This window comes from Mustela putorius, unplaced genomic scaffold, assembly GCF_011764305.1.
Source record: "Mustela putorius furo isolate JIRA1106 unplaced genomic scaffold, ASM1176430v1.1 tig00000738_pilon_pilon_pilon, whole genome shotgun sequence".
NCBI lineage: Eukaryota > Metazoa > Chordata > Mammalia > Carnivora > Mustelidae > Mustela > Mustela putorius.
In genome coordinates, this window is record NW_025421463.1 from 2,413,425 (window position 1) to 2,427,476 (window position 14,052).

Below are 14,052 nucleotides of genomic sequence, written 5' to 3' on the forward strand. Positions count from 1 at the left end.
GAAAGCCTGCCCCTCCGGCCAGAACGAACAGAGGAAGGCCATGGCCTCATGCTAAAACCACCCAGAAACGCAAGAGGAACCAACGGTAACAGACACAGCGCGAGAGGCACAGGCCTGGCTGCCTGTGACCTAGGGCAAGTGGGTCTCCGTGGCCCTGAAGTAACCAGCAGGGAGCCTCAGAGTGCTAAGGGGAAGGAGTGGGGCCGGTGATCCCCCCTCTACAAAGCTGGGCCCCCAGAGGGTGTCCCGGGACAGGGAGGGAATGGACCAGAAAAGGCTGCCCACGGACCACAGGGAGGCAGGCACCTGCCCCTGATCTCCAGCCTCCGGGTGAGCCCACAAAGCCCAAGAAATGAAAGTAAGCCATCCGCAGTTGCGGGCACCCACAGGCCAAGGCAGGCACGATCCTGTCTGAGGGTCTCCCCCAAACCAGGCTGCCCAGGACGGCCCCGGCAGAGCTACACGGAACACGAGCGTGTGGTACAAACGTCCAGCGCCCTGGACACCTTGGACAAGTGTTAGAGAGAGACTGAGAAATACGTGTTTTTCAAAAGAATAAAAAACTTTTCTTAAGAGACAGAGCAAAAGATTCTGGGGGAGCAGCTGGAGCTGTGCCAAGCCAGGATTCCTCGTGAGGGGTTGGCCCAGAAGCCAGGCAGCCGTAACGGGCAGGGCCAGTGTCCCTGTGGCCCCAACAGCCTCTGACCACAGCCGGTACAGCAGGTGCTGGGCTGGCACAGGCCTCGGTTCTGGCCCAAATCCCAGACCCTCAGCCACATCCTACGAGAGCCTCTGAGGAGACAAGAAAGAAGCCAGGGTTTCACTCTGTTAGCCTCTATTTGGTTTTCTCCAGAAGACCTATTGGGCAAGGTTTAAAAAATAAATCTTTTAGCCTCTGTCTGTACCCAGGTCTGGGGCCTCCGTCCTGCCACCCAGGCCCAACCCGGCCCTAAGCACTGGGGGACCCTAAGCAAGTCCTTTCAGGTCTTGGATCTTGGGCCCCTCAGCTGTCCAGTGGGGACAAAGGTCTAACTACAAGTGGCGGAAGCACAGGGCCTTGGGGACAGCAGTGGGAACCGTTACTATGGCAACTGTCCCATCAGTAGGCAGAGCCTGGATCCCGCAGGTCCCAGGCTTAGAACTCCCAGGTGGCTCGGTGCCTGACCCCACCCCACCCAGGGGTGCCTTGGTGGGCGGCCCCAGCTGTGCAGAACACCCTGATCTCACCCCCTCCGCCCGGCCCCGCTCTGGGAAATCCAGGCAGAGACCTAGAGAGGGTTAGACGGTGAGTGGGACCACCGTGTGCTGAGCATCTACTGTCTGCCAAGCAATTTATGCACACGACCCCCTGGGACCCTAAGAGTGACCCTACAGCAGGGGCCTATCCTAGCTGTCATTTCACAGAAAGCCAAGATTCCAACCTGGGATCAGCCGGCTGGATCCTGCCGGCCAGCAGGAGTGTCAGCGTGGCCTTGTCCAGTCCTGGCATTTAAAGAGAGCTGGTCCTCAAGGCCGGGGGCTCCCTGCGAGAGGGGCAGGGTCCCCCACACCCCGCTGCCCACAGGCAGCACCAGGCCTCCAAGCTGAGCCCCAGGATCGGCGCCCAGACGCCCGGCAACGGCCGGCAGCCTCTTCTCGAAGTTTAATGTCTCAGCAGGTTTATATTCCTTCTTTCAAAATACCAGAAGTAATTAGACCAGATGGACGAGCGGCATGCCAATTTCACTCCCTCCCGCACGCGTGGTTTTTTGTTTTTTTTTTTTAAATCAAGGCCGTTTTCAGTTAAATGAGAACAAAAAATGTATCCAAAACCCATAAATGAATACGGTATGTATACAGAGTTCTCTTCCAACACTTCAGATTCTGTGACAGCTCAGCTCTTCCTCTTTCTCCGTGGTCGGTTCCCACCCCTTCCTCTAAGCGCCTCTACCCAAGGCTCGGTGCCGAGTCTGCTCCGGAGAGGACCAGACGTGGCTTTCCTGTGACTGGCAAGTCACAGTGCCCTGGGCACGGCGTCACAAACACACGGTTCCCCAAGAGACCTGGGACCGGAGGCCCGCAGCGACGGAGCCTCTGCGGGCGTGGGGGAGGGGACTGGGCCCGGAGATGGGGCAGGGGTGGGGGGCAGGCCCTCAGCCGGGGGGTGAGAGGCAGCAGAGCAAGCAGGGAGGTGGCGTGGTCAGGTTCTGCTCTGGAGGGACCGGCATCAAGGAAGAGAAGGAAGGACCTTGCAGATGAGAAAACTGGGGGAAGGCCTGGAGGTCCCAGAAAGACACGGGAGCACCACGCCACCACGCCACCATGCCACCACGCCACCACGCCGGGCCAGGCCCGAATGTTAACTGAGTTCCCCCGGCCTGGCGTCCGTCACCCGTCCATCCAGCCCTGTTCTGATGAGCCAGGCACGGTCCCGGCCGCTGGAGTAAAGACCACAGAACACAGAGTTGGATCCCTGTTCTGGTGGAGCCTCCAACATTCTAGTCGGAAAAGAGGCACGACGGAAAGCTATTGCCAGAGTCATGAAGACAACGTGTTCCCGGAGCTAAGGGACCGAAGGAGGAGAGGCCCAGGCACCGAGCCCAGGCACAAAGGTGGAAATGGCTAGTGTGGGGCGTGCCGGGAGGGACAGACTGTCTCCCCTCGGGGCCGGGCCACGCGGGCATCTGTGCGGAGACACCGGAGATGGGATCCCTCCTGCTCACCGTCAACACACTCACCCCCGCTAGATCCAACACCCCGGCACAAAAGGGCGAAGGGCGAACTTCCAGAAGACAACACGTAAGTATCTTCACGGCTCCAGGGGAGGGGAGATTTCTTAGATAGAACCCCAAGAGCACCCACCACAAAGAAAAACACAAATATGTCTGACTACTCCCAAGTTAAGAACTTCTGGCCATCTGAAGGCACACCTGGGGGAAAGAGTCCCAGAGGACAAAAAGCCACTTGTCATATTACGACAGAGTTCCTATTCGCAATACATGAAGAATCCCTACGAACCAGTAAGAAAAGACAGACACCCATTTTTAAAAAAACAATGGGCAAAAGACATGAGCAGTTCACAAAAGAAGACACCCGCGTGGCCGACAAAAGATGCTCAGCGTCCCTGGCCATCAGGGGATGCAAACGGAACCACGTCGGGAGGCCAGCACAGCAGAACGGATGTGGTTTAAAAGTCCTACCGTACCAAGTGCCGGCCAGGTTGCTCAGCGAGGGACGGCCCACTGGGGACAGGAATCCGCGTCACCGCTCTGATAGACGGTTTAGCGGTTCCCCTAAAGAACGCATGGTCCGTGACCTGCGCCTCCAGGCCTAGTTGGGTGTGTGTGTGACCGTGTCTTGTGGGTCCTGCTGGAGCAAGGACCGAAGGGGACATGTAGGCAAGCATGGGTCCGGGGACTGCCTGGGCCATGGCTTGGTCGGCACAGGATGTTGGCCGTTACGGAACACCGCCTCCCACCCCCCCCGCCCAGACACCACCACCCTCATCCCGAGCCCGCACATGGCGGGGCCAGGCCTGATGCACGTCTGGATCTCCAGAGTCCCACAGGGGCCTGGGCACACGGTGGCCTTGTGGCCTTCAGAATGTGGGGCCCAAGGGAAATGTGGAAGGATTCTCTCCCACGCAGAGCATCCCCCGGTGACACCACTTAGAAGGGCCAATCGTGCTGCCCACGGGTTTGCTTTGTTTCCCCTTCCTCGCTTGTTCTGGACAGTCTTCCACGTCAAGGCCAGCCAGGTCATGATGCCGCTGCTCCAAGGACAGCACCGAGATGACTCACCCTGCCCGTCTAGCCCCCGAGAGCATGCAGGACCCTCCCTCTGCAGGGGGACCTTCCATGCAAGCAGAGGAACTGGGGCCCTGTCAGCGGGGAGGGGCTGGGAAGCTGCCAAGCCCAAACACAGTGGGTCTGTGCTTGCATACCCCTTGTGCCAGGCAGCTCAGCACTCAGTGAGGTCATATCACTGCTCTTCTGGGCTCCTGCCTGTGGGACGGTCTTCCCGCACTGATGAGAGCCTGCCTTCTGTCACTGTCTTCTGTGCTGCTCCTGCTCTGCCTGCTACCGTCACACCGAACAGGTCTGCCCCTCAACCTGGGTCAGCCCTGCCCACAGGCTCCAGACTCCATTGCAATCCGGGCCCTCATGACCAGTGCTCTGTTCAACCCCCAATCCCCCCACGGGTATGATTCCACTTCTAAAGCTGGAGAGAGCAGCTCCGTACTCCCCGTGAGAGTGTGTGTGTGGAGAGCAGGGGAAAGAAAGGGAAACCCAAGCATCTGAACTTCATAATAATTACCACCAGCTTGGCCGGGCTACCCTGCTAATGAGCCGCCATATGTCCGGGCGGGCGGCGCGGGGCTGCTGAGCCTCGGCAGACAGCTGGGGGGTGCGCAACCCTCGCACCAGGCAGAATCAGCAGTGGGACCAGGAGGTGCTGTGGCCATGAACACCATCCCGAGGGCCAGCATCACCTGGGAACAGCACAGAGGAGCCTGGCAGGGGCGTGTCCCTTTATGCATTTGGGACACCGAGGCTTGGAGACACAGGACTCACCAGGTCAGACTGGAGTGAGAGGCAGAGCCTGGGGGCGTCCCTGGTGTGTCTGGACGCAAGGAACGCGTGCTCGGCTGACAGCCTGCACGTGTGAGCCCTGTGTCCCTTTTGGACCTCAGCTGTGCTGTGCAGGGTCCCAGCAGGTTGATGACACAGGGTGACAGGCAGAGGGAGCTGTGATGCCCTGAGCACTGAGCATCAGCCTCCGGAATGCCCACAGCCCTGCCAGCCTCCTGGCCTTTGCCTGAGCTGTTCCCTATGCCTAGCACACGCTTCCCCAGCCCCCGGCCCCCAGCCCTGCACAGCAGCTTGCGTCCGGCCCCTCTCCCAGGGGAAGACTTCTCTGACCCCAGCTCCCACCCCTCGTCTCCTGGCCCCTATGGAATCAAGGATTTGGTGGCTGATGTGTCTCCCACGAAGACATAAAGCCCATGAAGGCCAGAGCTGCACCTGTCTGGTTCTCAGCCTGTCCCCAGGGCCTCGATCAGTGTGTGGCATTCAATAAAGCCTTGACAAACGAATGAAGCAATTAGCAGCTGACCATGAGATCCTCAATATGCTCATGGGGCCTGTAAGGTCTCGGCACACCAGAAGGCTTTTTGGAGAACCAAGGAACACAACCCGCTGTTCCAGGCCTGGTGTGAAGTAGGTTTTGTACAAGGATGCTGAATGGTCTCTATGCTGGACCAGGAAGAGTCCAGACGAGGAGTCTAGACAACCAGTCTAAAGCCACATTCCACCTGCACCTCTACTTGCTCTTCTTTGAAATGGGAGAGTCCTGGCCCTGCCTCAGGGGCTGTCGAGGTATCAGCTGGAGTAGAGCTAACCTCATCCCGACCTCTACGCGGGAGCAACCAACCTCCAGGGCCTTGCTCTGGGCCAGGCCTTCATCTGGATGGGCCCAAACGGACTTCACAACTATAACATGGTAGTATCATTTCCTCACTCTACAGAGGGACCAGAGAGACTAAGGCACCTGCCCAAAGTCACGCAGCTAAATATTCATAGCATCCCAATTTGAACAGCCCTTCCCTTACTAACCAAACGCCGGCCCAAGGCTATTGCTGTGACTCTCCCCACCGCTCCCAGCCCCAGATGGGGCCCAAGCGAATCCAGGGCAGCTGCTGACACTCCGGCCCACAGCCTGCGTGTGCAGCACAGACAAGGTAGCCTTTAGCCCTCAGCACCGATGGCTGCATAACAGCAACCAGAAGAGCACGGAGTAGGGCTCAGAAATATGGCTCCTCTCCTGCCTCCTCCACTTGCAGAAACCACAGTTCAAATCCCCCTTCCTACAGGGAGCCCTCCTGGACCTCACCAGGGCCTCCTGGGGTCCCTTCTCTGGCCTGAGCCCCCGCCACTCCTATACTCAGTACTGAGCTTCACATGGCATCAGGCAGTAGGTGCGCCCCCAGCCAGGATGACAAGAAAGGGGACAAGAAGAAAATAGGAAGTCCCCAGGAAAGTCTGGAACTAAAGGGTCTAGAACTGTCCAGGCTGGGAACCACAAAAGCTGAAGGCAGGAACCACTGGCAGCCTGAGCACAGAGCAGCTGGACTTCACTCAGGCCTCAGAGCACCTGACCTTGGCATCTAGCTGGCAGAGGGGGCCACGGGGCTGGTCCAACTCCCTGGCCCTCGACTCACCCATGAGCCTGAGAGCAGGCTGTCAAAGGGCTTGTTCAGCCCCTAGCCACAGGGGTGCGCAGAGCTGCTGTGGGGGAAGGAGATGGACACTGAGTGACATCTGCCAGTCCCCATCCCTTGCTTGTCCTTCAGGCCACATTCTGGGTTCTGGCCAAGACCGAGTTGGAAGGCTGGTCCCTGCAGCATGTAACAGCAGCGGGGCTCCGTTCACGGAGAGTTTGTGGGTGCAGGCACCAGGCCCAGCTAACCCCTCCTGCCGCCTTCACGACCACTGTTGCGGGACGTGCACACTCACTCTCATTTTGCAGGGAAGGAAATTGGGACACAGAGAGGTTAAGTGACTTGCCCAGGGTCACACAGCCCATAAAAGGTGAGGCCAAGATTTGAGCCGATACTGTTTGGTTCCCAAAGCACGCTGTTAACTCTTACAGAATAGAATATTTTTTTGAAGTGTTGTGTATGTATGTGGACGTGCAGGGCCAAGGGGGTGTTCAAAACACGGGGCAAGGAGATGCCGGCCAGGCTGCCTGGTCTGGTACCTGAAGGCCTCTTCCCCTGACTTCCCTCTTGTTCCTCACACTCCAGTCCTTCTGCACGTTCAGCCAGACCCCTTCTCCACGTCTGGGCCGCAGCAGCCCGCCGGGCCGCTTCCACCGCCTCCTCTCTGCTCCCATCCTTGGCACCGAGCTCAGCATGTCCTTGAGTGCCCCATGGTCCTTGATCATCAGGACCCCGGAGAGATCATCAAGACCCCAGACACGATGAGGAGCAAAGAGATGGCAGCAGGCTCCTCCCGTGGCTCGGGAGCCGTGGGACAGCCCACACGAGGGCAGCCTTGGCGAGGTGGAACCAGGTCCTAAACCCGCCAGCAGCCTCTGGGCACCAGGTGTCACCACATGGCATCCACCAGACAGCACTGTGCTGGTAACGGCTCTACCCGAAGTGCCTGCACCCAGACAGTCCCCCTGTGCCCCCAAATCAACCCTCAGCCTCCCTGCGTGTACTTCTGGTGGTGCAGCGTCAGGCTGTGACCGCTCCGTAGCTGCAATGCTCTCCTCCTCCCTCACTGCTCAGGTCACTTCACCTCCTCCAAGGAGCCTCCTTGGTCCCCTCCTCACCCTGCCAGCACTTAGCACTCTGTGGCTACTGCCAGCTCTAAGCCCCCTAAGGGCCACTTGGTCTGTCCATCTACAGAACGAGGACACCAAATCGGTCTGCTCAGGGCTGAGTAAGAATTAGAAACAATGCATACAGAGACTTTAGCCCAGGGACTGTCTTACTGAATTTGCTCAGGAATGATTTGCTGCCTACCACCATCACCATCACAACCACTACCATCAAGGTCACCATCATCACCATCACCGTCGTCACCATCTTCTTAGTATATGTGCTGCTGAAGTGAGCACAGTCATCACCATCATCTTAATTAATTATCACCAATATCACCACCATCATCATCACCACCATAACCACCATCACCACCATCACCACCACCATCATCATCACCATAATCACCTTCACCATCATCACCATCACCATCACCTTCACCATCATAACCACCATAACCATCACCACCATCACCACCATCACCACCACTATCATCATCACCATCATCACCTTCACCCTCATCACCACCATCACCACCATCACCATCACCATCACCATCACCACCATCATCACCACCATCATCATCACCACAATCATCATCACCACCATCACCATCACCATCATCACCACTACAATGGCCATCACAACCATCACCCCATCACTATCGCCACCATCATCATGTTATCACTTCCACCATCCTCACCATTATCACTACCACCATCACTACTACAATGGCCACCACCATCATCATCACCATCATCACCACTACAATGACCATAACCCCATCACTATCACCGTCATCACCATCTTCTTAGTATATGTGCTGCTGAAGTGAGCATAGCCATCACCATCATCTTAATTAATTATCACCAACATCACCACCATCATCATCACCACCATCAACATCATCACCATCACCATCATCACCTTCACCATCATCACCACCATCACCATCCCCACAATCATCATTACCACCATCATCATCACCATCACCATCACCACCATCATCATCACCATCATCATCATCACCACCATCATCATCACCATAATTATCATCACCACCATCACCATCACTATCATCACCACTACAATGGCCATCACAACCATCACCCCATCACTATTGCCATCATCATCACCAGGGCTCTGAAGGACACATGGACCATCACACAGAAGAGTCATGACTCCTTCTCACCATGATCCCCACTGAGCCAGGGATGAGGCCTGATGATTGTGTGTGCCCAACAGAGAGTAAGAGCCTGATGTGTACTCGTGAGTGAAGCAACTCTCATCCCTGACACAGAAAACCAGGTTTTGGCCTTCTATGAAAATCCCCACAGCTGTTCCTCAGCCTGGCTGATCACTCGTCACCCGTCACCCAGGCTCGTTTGGTGTATGCCAGGAGACATGGCAACAGGGAGAGTCCTAGCATACAGAATTAGTTGAAAGAAGGCGTTCTGGAACCAGAGTGCCTGGGTTTAATCCCAGTTTTGCCCCTTCCTGGCTGTGTGACATTTGGCAAGATCCACACTCTCTGTGCCTCCTCACAGAGAACAGCAGCCATCTGTGTGTGAGACAGACAGCACAGAGGACACAGGTGATATGACGACTTACCAGCTATTTATGCGGAAACCAAGGCTCAGAGAGCAGCCATGACTGGCCGCGGGCCACACTGGGGTATGAGGAGGCTGGGGTCTGGAATTCCCCGGTGCTTCTCCCAGTCCCACTTCCCTCTGCGCCTTCAGTCCCTGCTCCCCCCGGCCCCCCAGCCGAGGTCAGGAAGGCGCTCAGGGCGCACTCACCACGGCGAGCCGTAGATGCGGAAGCCCCGCACGGTGACCTCCGAGTCCTGCAGGTAGACACAGTTGGTCAGCAGGGACTGCACGTTCTCGTAGTTCTCCGGCTTCAGCTTCGACACGGACGGGAAGTAGTAAAAGTCCTGCTTGATGAGGTCAGCCATGAATTCCTGGTCGAACGTCAGCTCGTGGTTGCCGGCAATCACGATCTTGTACTCGTAGGGCAGGCTGCCTGCAGGGGTGGACAGAGACACGCAGCGCCCTGCTGTGGGCTGGCTGAGAGCCACCCCCCAGCCAGGGGAGGGTGGCGGGCGAGAGCCCCCGGACTCCCCTGGGGGAGCAGCACCGGCTGCCCGCTACCCCATCAGTGCCCTCGGATCAGAGGTGGCGGCCACCGGGCCCTTCCTCCTCCCTGAAGCCTTCCTGTTCTGGTGGCAGCTAAGTGACAGGCCACCAGACCCAGGCCAGCACGAGGAAGCTGCACCGCTGCCTCCGGGCCCCTGGCCTCACCTTCAGGACTTGACTGCCTCCAATGGCTCCTTTGTCTAGGCCACTTTTCCCCTGAGAGGAGACCCTGCCCCAGGCCTCCAGGCCTGGTCCCCAGCCTCACTGTCCCAGGCCATGGACCACGCACGGGGGCCTGACTCAGGAGCCTCCACGCTCCAGCAAGAAGCACAAGTTCCTCGCAGAGCCTGTGTGAAACCTCTGGAGACCCCCCACTTGGGGAAAGGCCCAACCTGACTGTCCAAGCCAAGTGCAACCCGAACAAAGCTGTCTACGCAGACCACAGGCTGAATCAGCAGCAGGTCCTTCCAGCCTGGCTCAGTGCAGAGCCCGGGCCATTCTCCCACACCGTCACCCCTCAAATAAGCAAGTCACTCAACCTTTCTGAGCCTCAGTTTCCCCTCTGATCAAGGTGGGTGTGCCCGGGGAATGCCCCTTCCTGGGGGCTACGGACCTCTCAGGCTCCTCGAACTTCACAGAGACCCTGCCTTGTGACTGGCTTCCCAGGGGAACACAGTCCAGGAACAGCTGGGCCTTCCCGCCCTGGCCTGTGACATGAAACTCTGGATCTTCTGCCCCGTGAATGTTCTGTCGAGAACCCAATTCCAGAAATGCCCCAACGTCTAAGGACCATGTGCCTTACTGAGTCCTGATGCTCCCAATATCAGATCAGATGGGACAGACATGCAGTCAGACTTGGCTCCCAACAGGTGCTCCAGGAAGAAGTGTGCTTTTCCCAGCCCTGTGTGAGCTCCGGGAAGAGGCAGGGCGAGCCTTTCGGGCAAACAGTAAGTCGTGAGAATGATAAACAATAACACAACAATGTTTTGGGCACCAGAACTACAACTATTGTATTCAAATTACAAAGGAACAATAGAGTCCAGATGTAGTTGGAACCTTCTCTCTTCCCGCCCTGGCCCCACCCCTGAAACCAGGACCTACACATCCTGTCTGGTCTTGAGCTCTGCGGCCTTGGCAAACCGCTGCCCGAGGGCCATCTGAGTCTTAGCCCAGCCCCGGAGTGGGGAAGGGAGCAAGACAGAAGTTTTCTGCAAAACTGGCAGAAAACCATAATCTTGCCCACGGTGCCTCTCCAGGCACCCCAGAATCCTTCATAGGTTTGAGAAAAGAGGGTTTTCTCCTCCTTGGCATTTATCAATTCTAGAAGCCCTGAGACAATGACTAGCTCTATGGCCAGGGCCCCAGGCCCAGCTCGGCCACTCACCAGCTGGTTGCCTCAGTTTCCCCACTATAAAGCAGGCAAACCGCTCTGGGGTTTTGCAAGACACTGAACAGAAACGCACAGCCCTTGGTATCCACAGTGTCAGCTTCTCTGGGCCACCGCTTGCAGACCAGACCTACCCACAGGCCCATTTTGTTTGGCATAACTTTTCTATTCGAATCTGGTTGCCAATGTAACCCCAAAATGCCATTCTTTGTTTTCTAAAAATTGATGAATCAATTTTAAAATTTCATGCCTCTGGCCCAGACAAGGGCTGAGTATCTGTGCCTCCCTCAGACAGGAAGCTGATATCTGTTTGCCCCACGCCCCACCTGTCCCTAGGACCCACACCCAACCCACAGTCATTCATTTCGAGGAACCGCCCACTCCCTGCAGGCCCCCGCCCCTCAGTGCTGCCAGTCTGGGCTCTCCAGGCTCTCTGTCTCCCTAACGTGCCCACCCTGCTGGGCCCGGCCCAGAGGTGCTGAGCACCTGCCTGTTCTCCAAACTGAGCCAGAGAGCTGCAGGTACAGGACGAGACATGTTTGCTTTACTCGCCCCATCCCTGGCAGGTCCCAGGAGAAATCTGGCAAATGAAGCCACCGACAGCATCACAGGGTCACATGGAGAGAGAAGGCCTCAGCGGCCCTGCTCCAGCTGCCGGAGGGGAGGGGGGAGTTTTGCAGGGGCCTGAGCATCTGGGGAAGGGTCGTGGAGGACACCCCAGAGAAGACTGCCATCTCCTGGACCCCATCGTGGGGCCAGGCACCCTGGATAAAGGCCGACCCCTCCAGTCCCCATGGAACTCTCCGAGATGCGCTCTGTAGCTGGAGACATGAGGCTCTCAGGCCAGGAACCTGCCCAGGTCCCACAGCAGGTGAGCAGGGGCGGAGCCGCGGGACATTGGTCCAGCTGATCCCGCATCTCTGGGTCAGCGACTCTGACTCCTTCAAGGCCTCCAAGCCACGGAGTCAGCTGGGAGCGCTCGCTGAGCCCCTTCCCACACTGCAATCGGGGGACGAGGGGTGGCCTCTGCTCACCGCCTTCCGGCTCTGACTCTGCGTTTCGACTTCACGTCACCCATCCGTCCCAGTCTGAGCCCGCCCCGGCGGGGGGAGCCACACTAATGTATTTACGTCCTGTCTCTGACTGGGGGTGTTACTTAAGCTGATTAACAAATGACTCCAACTGTACGGTTCCATTTATTTCTGCAGCTCCCGACTACCGGGGACTGGGGAGTGAGCCCGAAGCTGTCAGCTCTGCCCTGTTCCTCCCACCTCCGCAGAGGAGGGAACTGAGGCTTCTTCCCTCCCAGGGAGGAGTGGATGGAGGTCAAGGCTCCTGTACACAAAAAGCCAGGTGAGGACGGGAGCAACAACCTGATGCCTGATACCCTCAAATACTGTCTGGGCTCTCCCTGAGAAGCAGGTGCCACGTGGCTCAGAGGCAGGGGGCACGTCCATTGGCAAACACACCGATGGCCCGGCACCGTGCCCCTCTGAGCTGGACATCCAACCACAGACATACCTCTCTGGATGGTCACTTGGACCTGGCAACTCGCCAGCTGCGTATAACCATCACAGGCACCAAAGCAGAACTACCCCCATTTTCCATCTGGGAAAAGCAAGGCTCAGAGAGGTTACCCAAGTTTCCCTAAATCACTAATGAGGGGACTGGTAACCACAGACGGCACTGGGCACTTGGTAGACCTTGGGGCTTGGCCTCACCAAACTCACCCAGAACTGGCACCCCAAACCATCATGCCCACTGCCTCCTAGTGAGTGTGCGGGTGAGTGGCGGGTTGGAGGATGGATGGACAGAGATGGACAGACTACGGATGAATGGGTGGTTGGGGAGAAATGGGTGAATGCATTCATTAATCAATCTATCCATCCTGGGATAACTCTGCCTGCCTTCTTTACCCCAACCGACCTCCAACTCCTGGATCCCCTCACCTTTCCTCCAAACCATTTCTCCAACTGTCCCAACAGAGCATGTTTTCAGACCCATGTGCCTCCCCGCCCCCCAACCCTGAATGTCCGTCTTTGAATCTTCTCCGATTAGACCTGCTCTCTCCCAGATGGGGGTCAGAGTGCTGGAACTAAAGCTCTGGAATGGACTGACCATCCTGGAGTGGTGTCGAGAAGTCCCCTCCTCTATTCTAGAACTGCTATCTCTGTTGTTACAGCCCAAGGTTGCCTTAGCTTCCAGGTGTTCCCATGATCCTGCAGCTCTTACCAGCTTGACTGTGGATAAAATGTCCCTGAACAACCAGCACAGGCTTTCTTGCTTGGCTTCTGCCTTCCTCTGCCTCTGTCTGTGCCGTGAAGCAGGGGAGAGTTTGTGGACCTTGGTGACTGGGTAACTGGTAGGGGCTTTGTGGGTAAAAAGATGAGATGAACGCAAAGTCTCCAGCACACAGAAGAAATTAATGCTGTTCCCTTGGTCCTTCCCAGCGGCAGGGAAGCGGGCTGGCCTGCAGGGGAGCCGCCCAGTACGTGAGGGAAGCACCTGCCTGACAAAGTGCCGGAAGGGCCTGAACACCGGGAGAGGGACTTTTCTGTAGCAGGTGAAGCTGAGAGAGGGGACAGATGGGTCCCCGTGGTTTTTCTTACCCACCTCCCCTTGTCGGCCCCTCAGAAGCAAAGAATCTAGTCAGCCTACCCAAAAATCCCATCAAACCAGAAACTTGCTTTCTCGCTGGAGGCCGGGCCCCATTGGAATACCACCCCCCACCCCGTTCCAGACCCTAGAGAGACACCGTCAGGGACACTTTGATCAATAAGACTCAGTCATGAGTTCAGTCCCAGAAGTGGCACACAGGGGTTCCATCCACACCACAGAGCAAACGGAGGGGGAAACTGGAGATCAGAGAGGGGACGGAACTGCCTGAAGTCACACAGCGAGACAGTGGAGAACCAGGACGAGAACCCCTGCTTTCCCGCCTCGGGAGTGCTGGACAGCGGCCACACCAGCCTCTCCCGGGACATGCCTGATGCGCTGTGGACAGGAAAAAGAGGAGGACAGGTGGGAGGAGCTAAGCATGGGCGTGACAGGCTGGTTAGGTCCTGGGCAGGGGGCTGATCTCCCAACCTGATCCTTGAGAAGCCCCAAGACCTCAAGGAAACCAGCCCTGCTTCCAGAATGCTGGGTGTTGTCCTACCTGTGTATTCTGCAATGCTCAGACCCTCTCCCTAAACGCTTCCTTTCTTCTCGACCAGATTATC

The 14,052-nt window shown here is 57.2% G+C and overlaps 1 protein-coding gene across 2 annotated transcripts in view; it reads right to left on the bottom strand.

Annotated features, from left to right (window-relative positions):
* The window catches only part of MPPED1 (metallophosphoesterase domain containing 1), a 73,877-nt gene that overhangs the window by 14,888 nt on the left and 44,937 nt on the right, over positions 1-14,052 (bottom strand). For both annotated transcript variants that reach the window (XM_004771173.3, XM_045083741.1), the window contains exon 4: positions 9,106-9,331. In XM_004771173.3, coding sequence (XP_004771230.2) covers positions 9,106-9,331 — 226 coding nt within the window. The remainder of the gene's footprint in view (positions 1-9,105; positions 9,332-14,052) is intronic.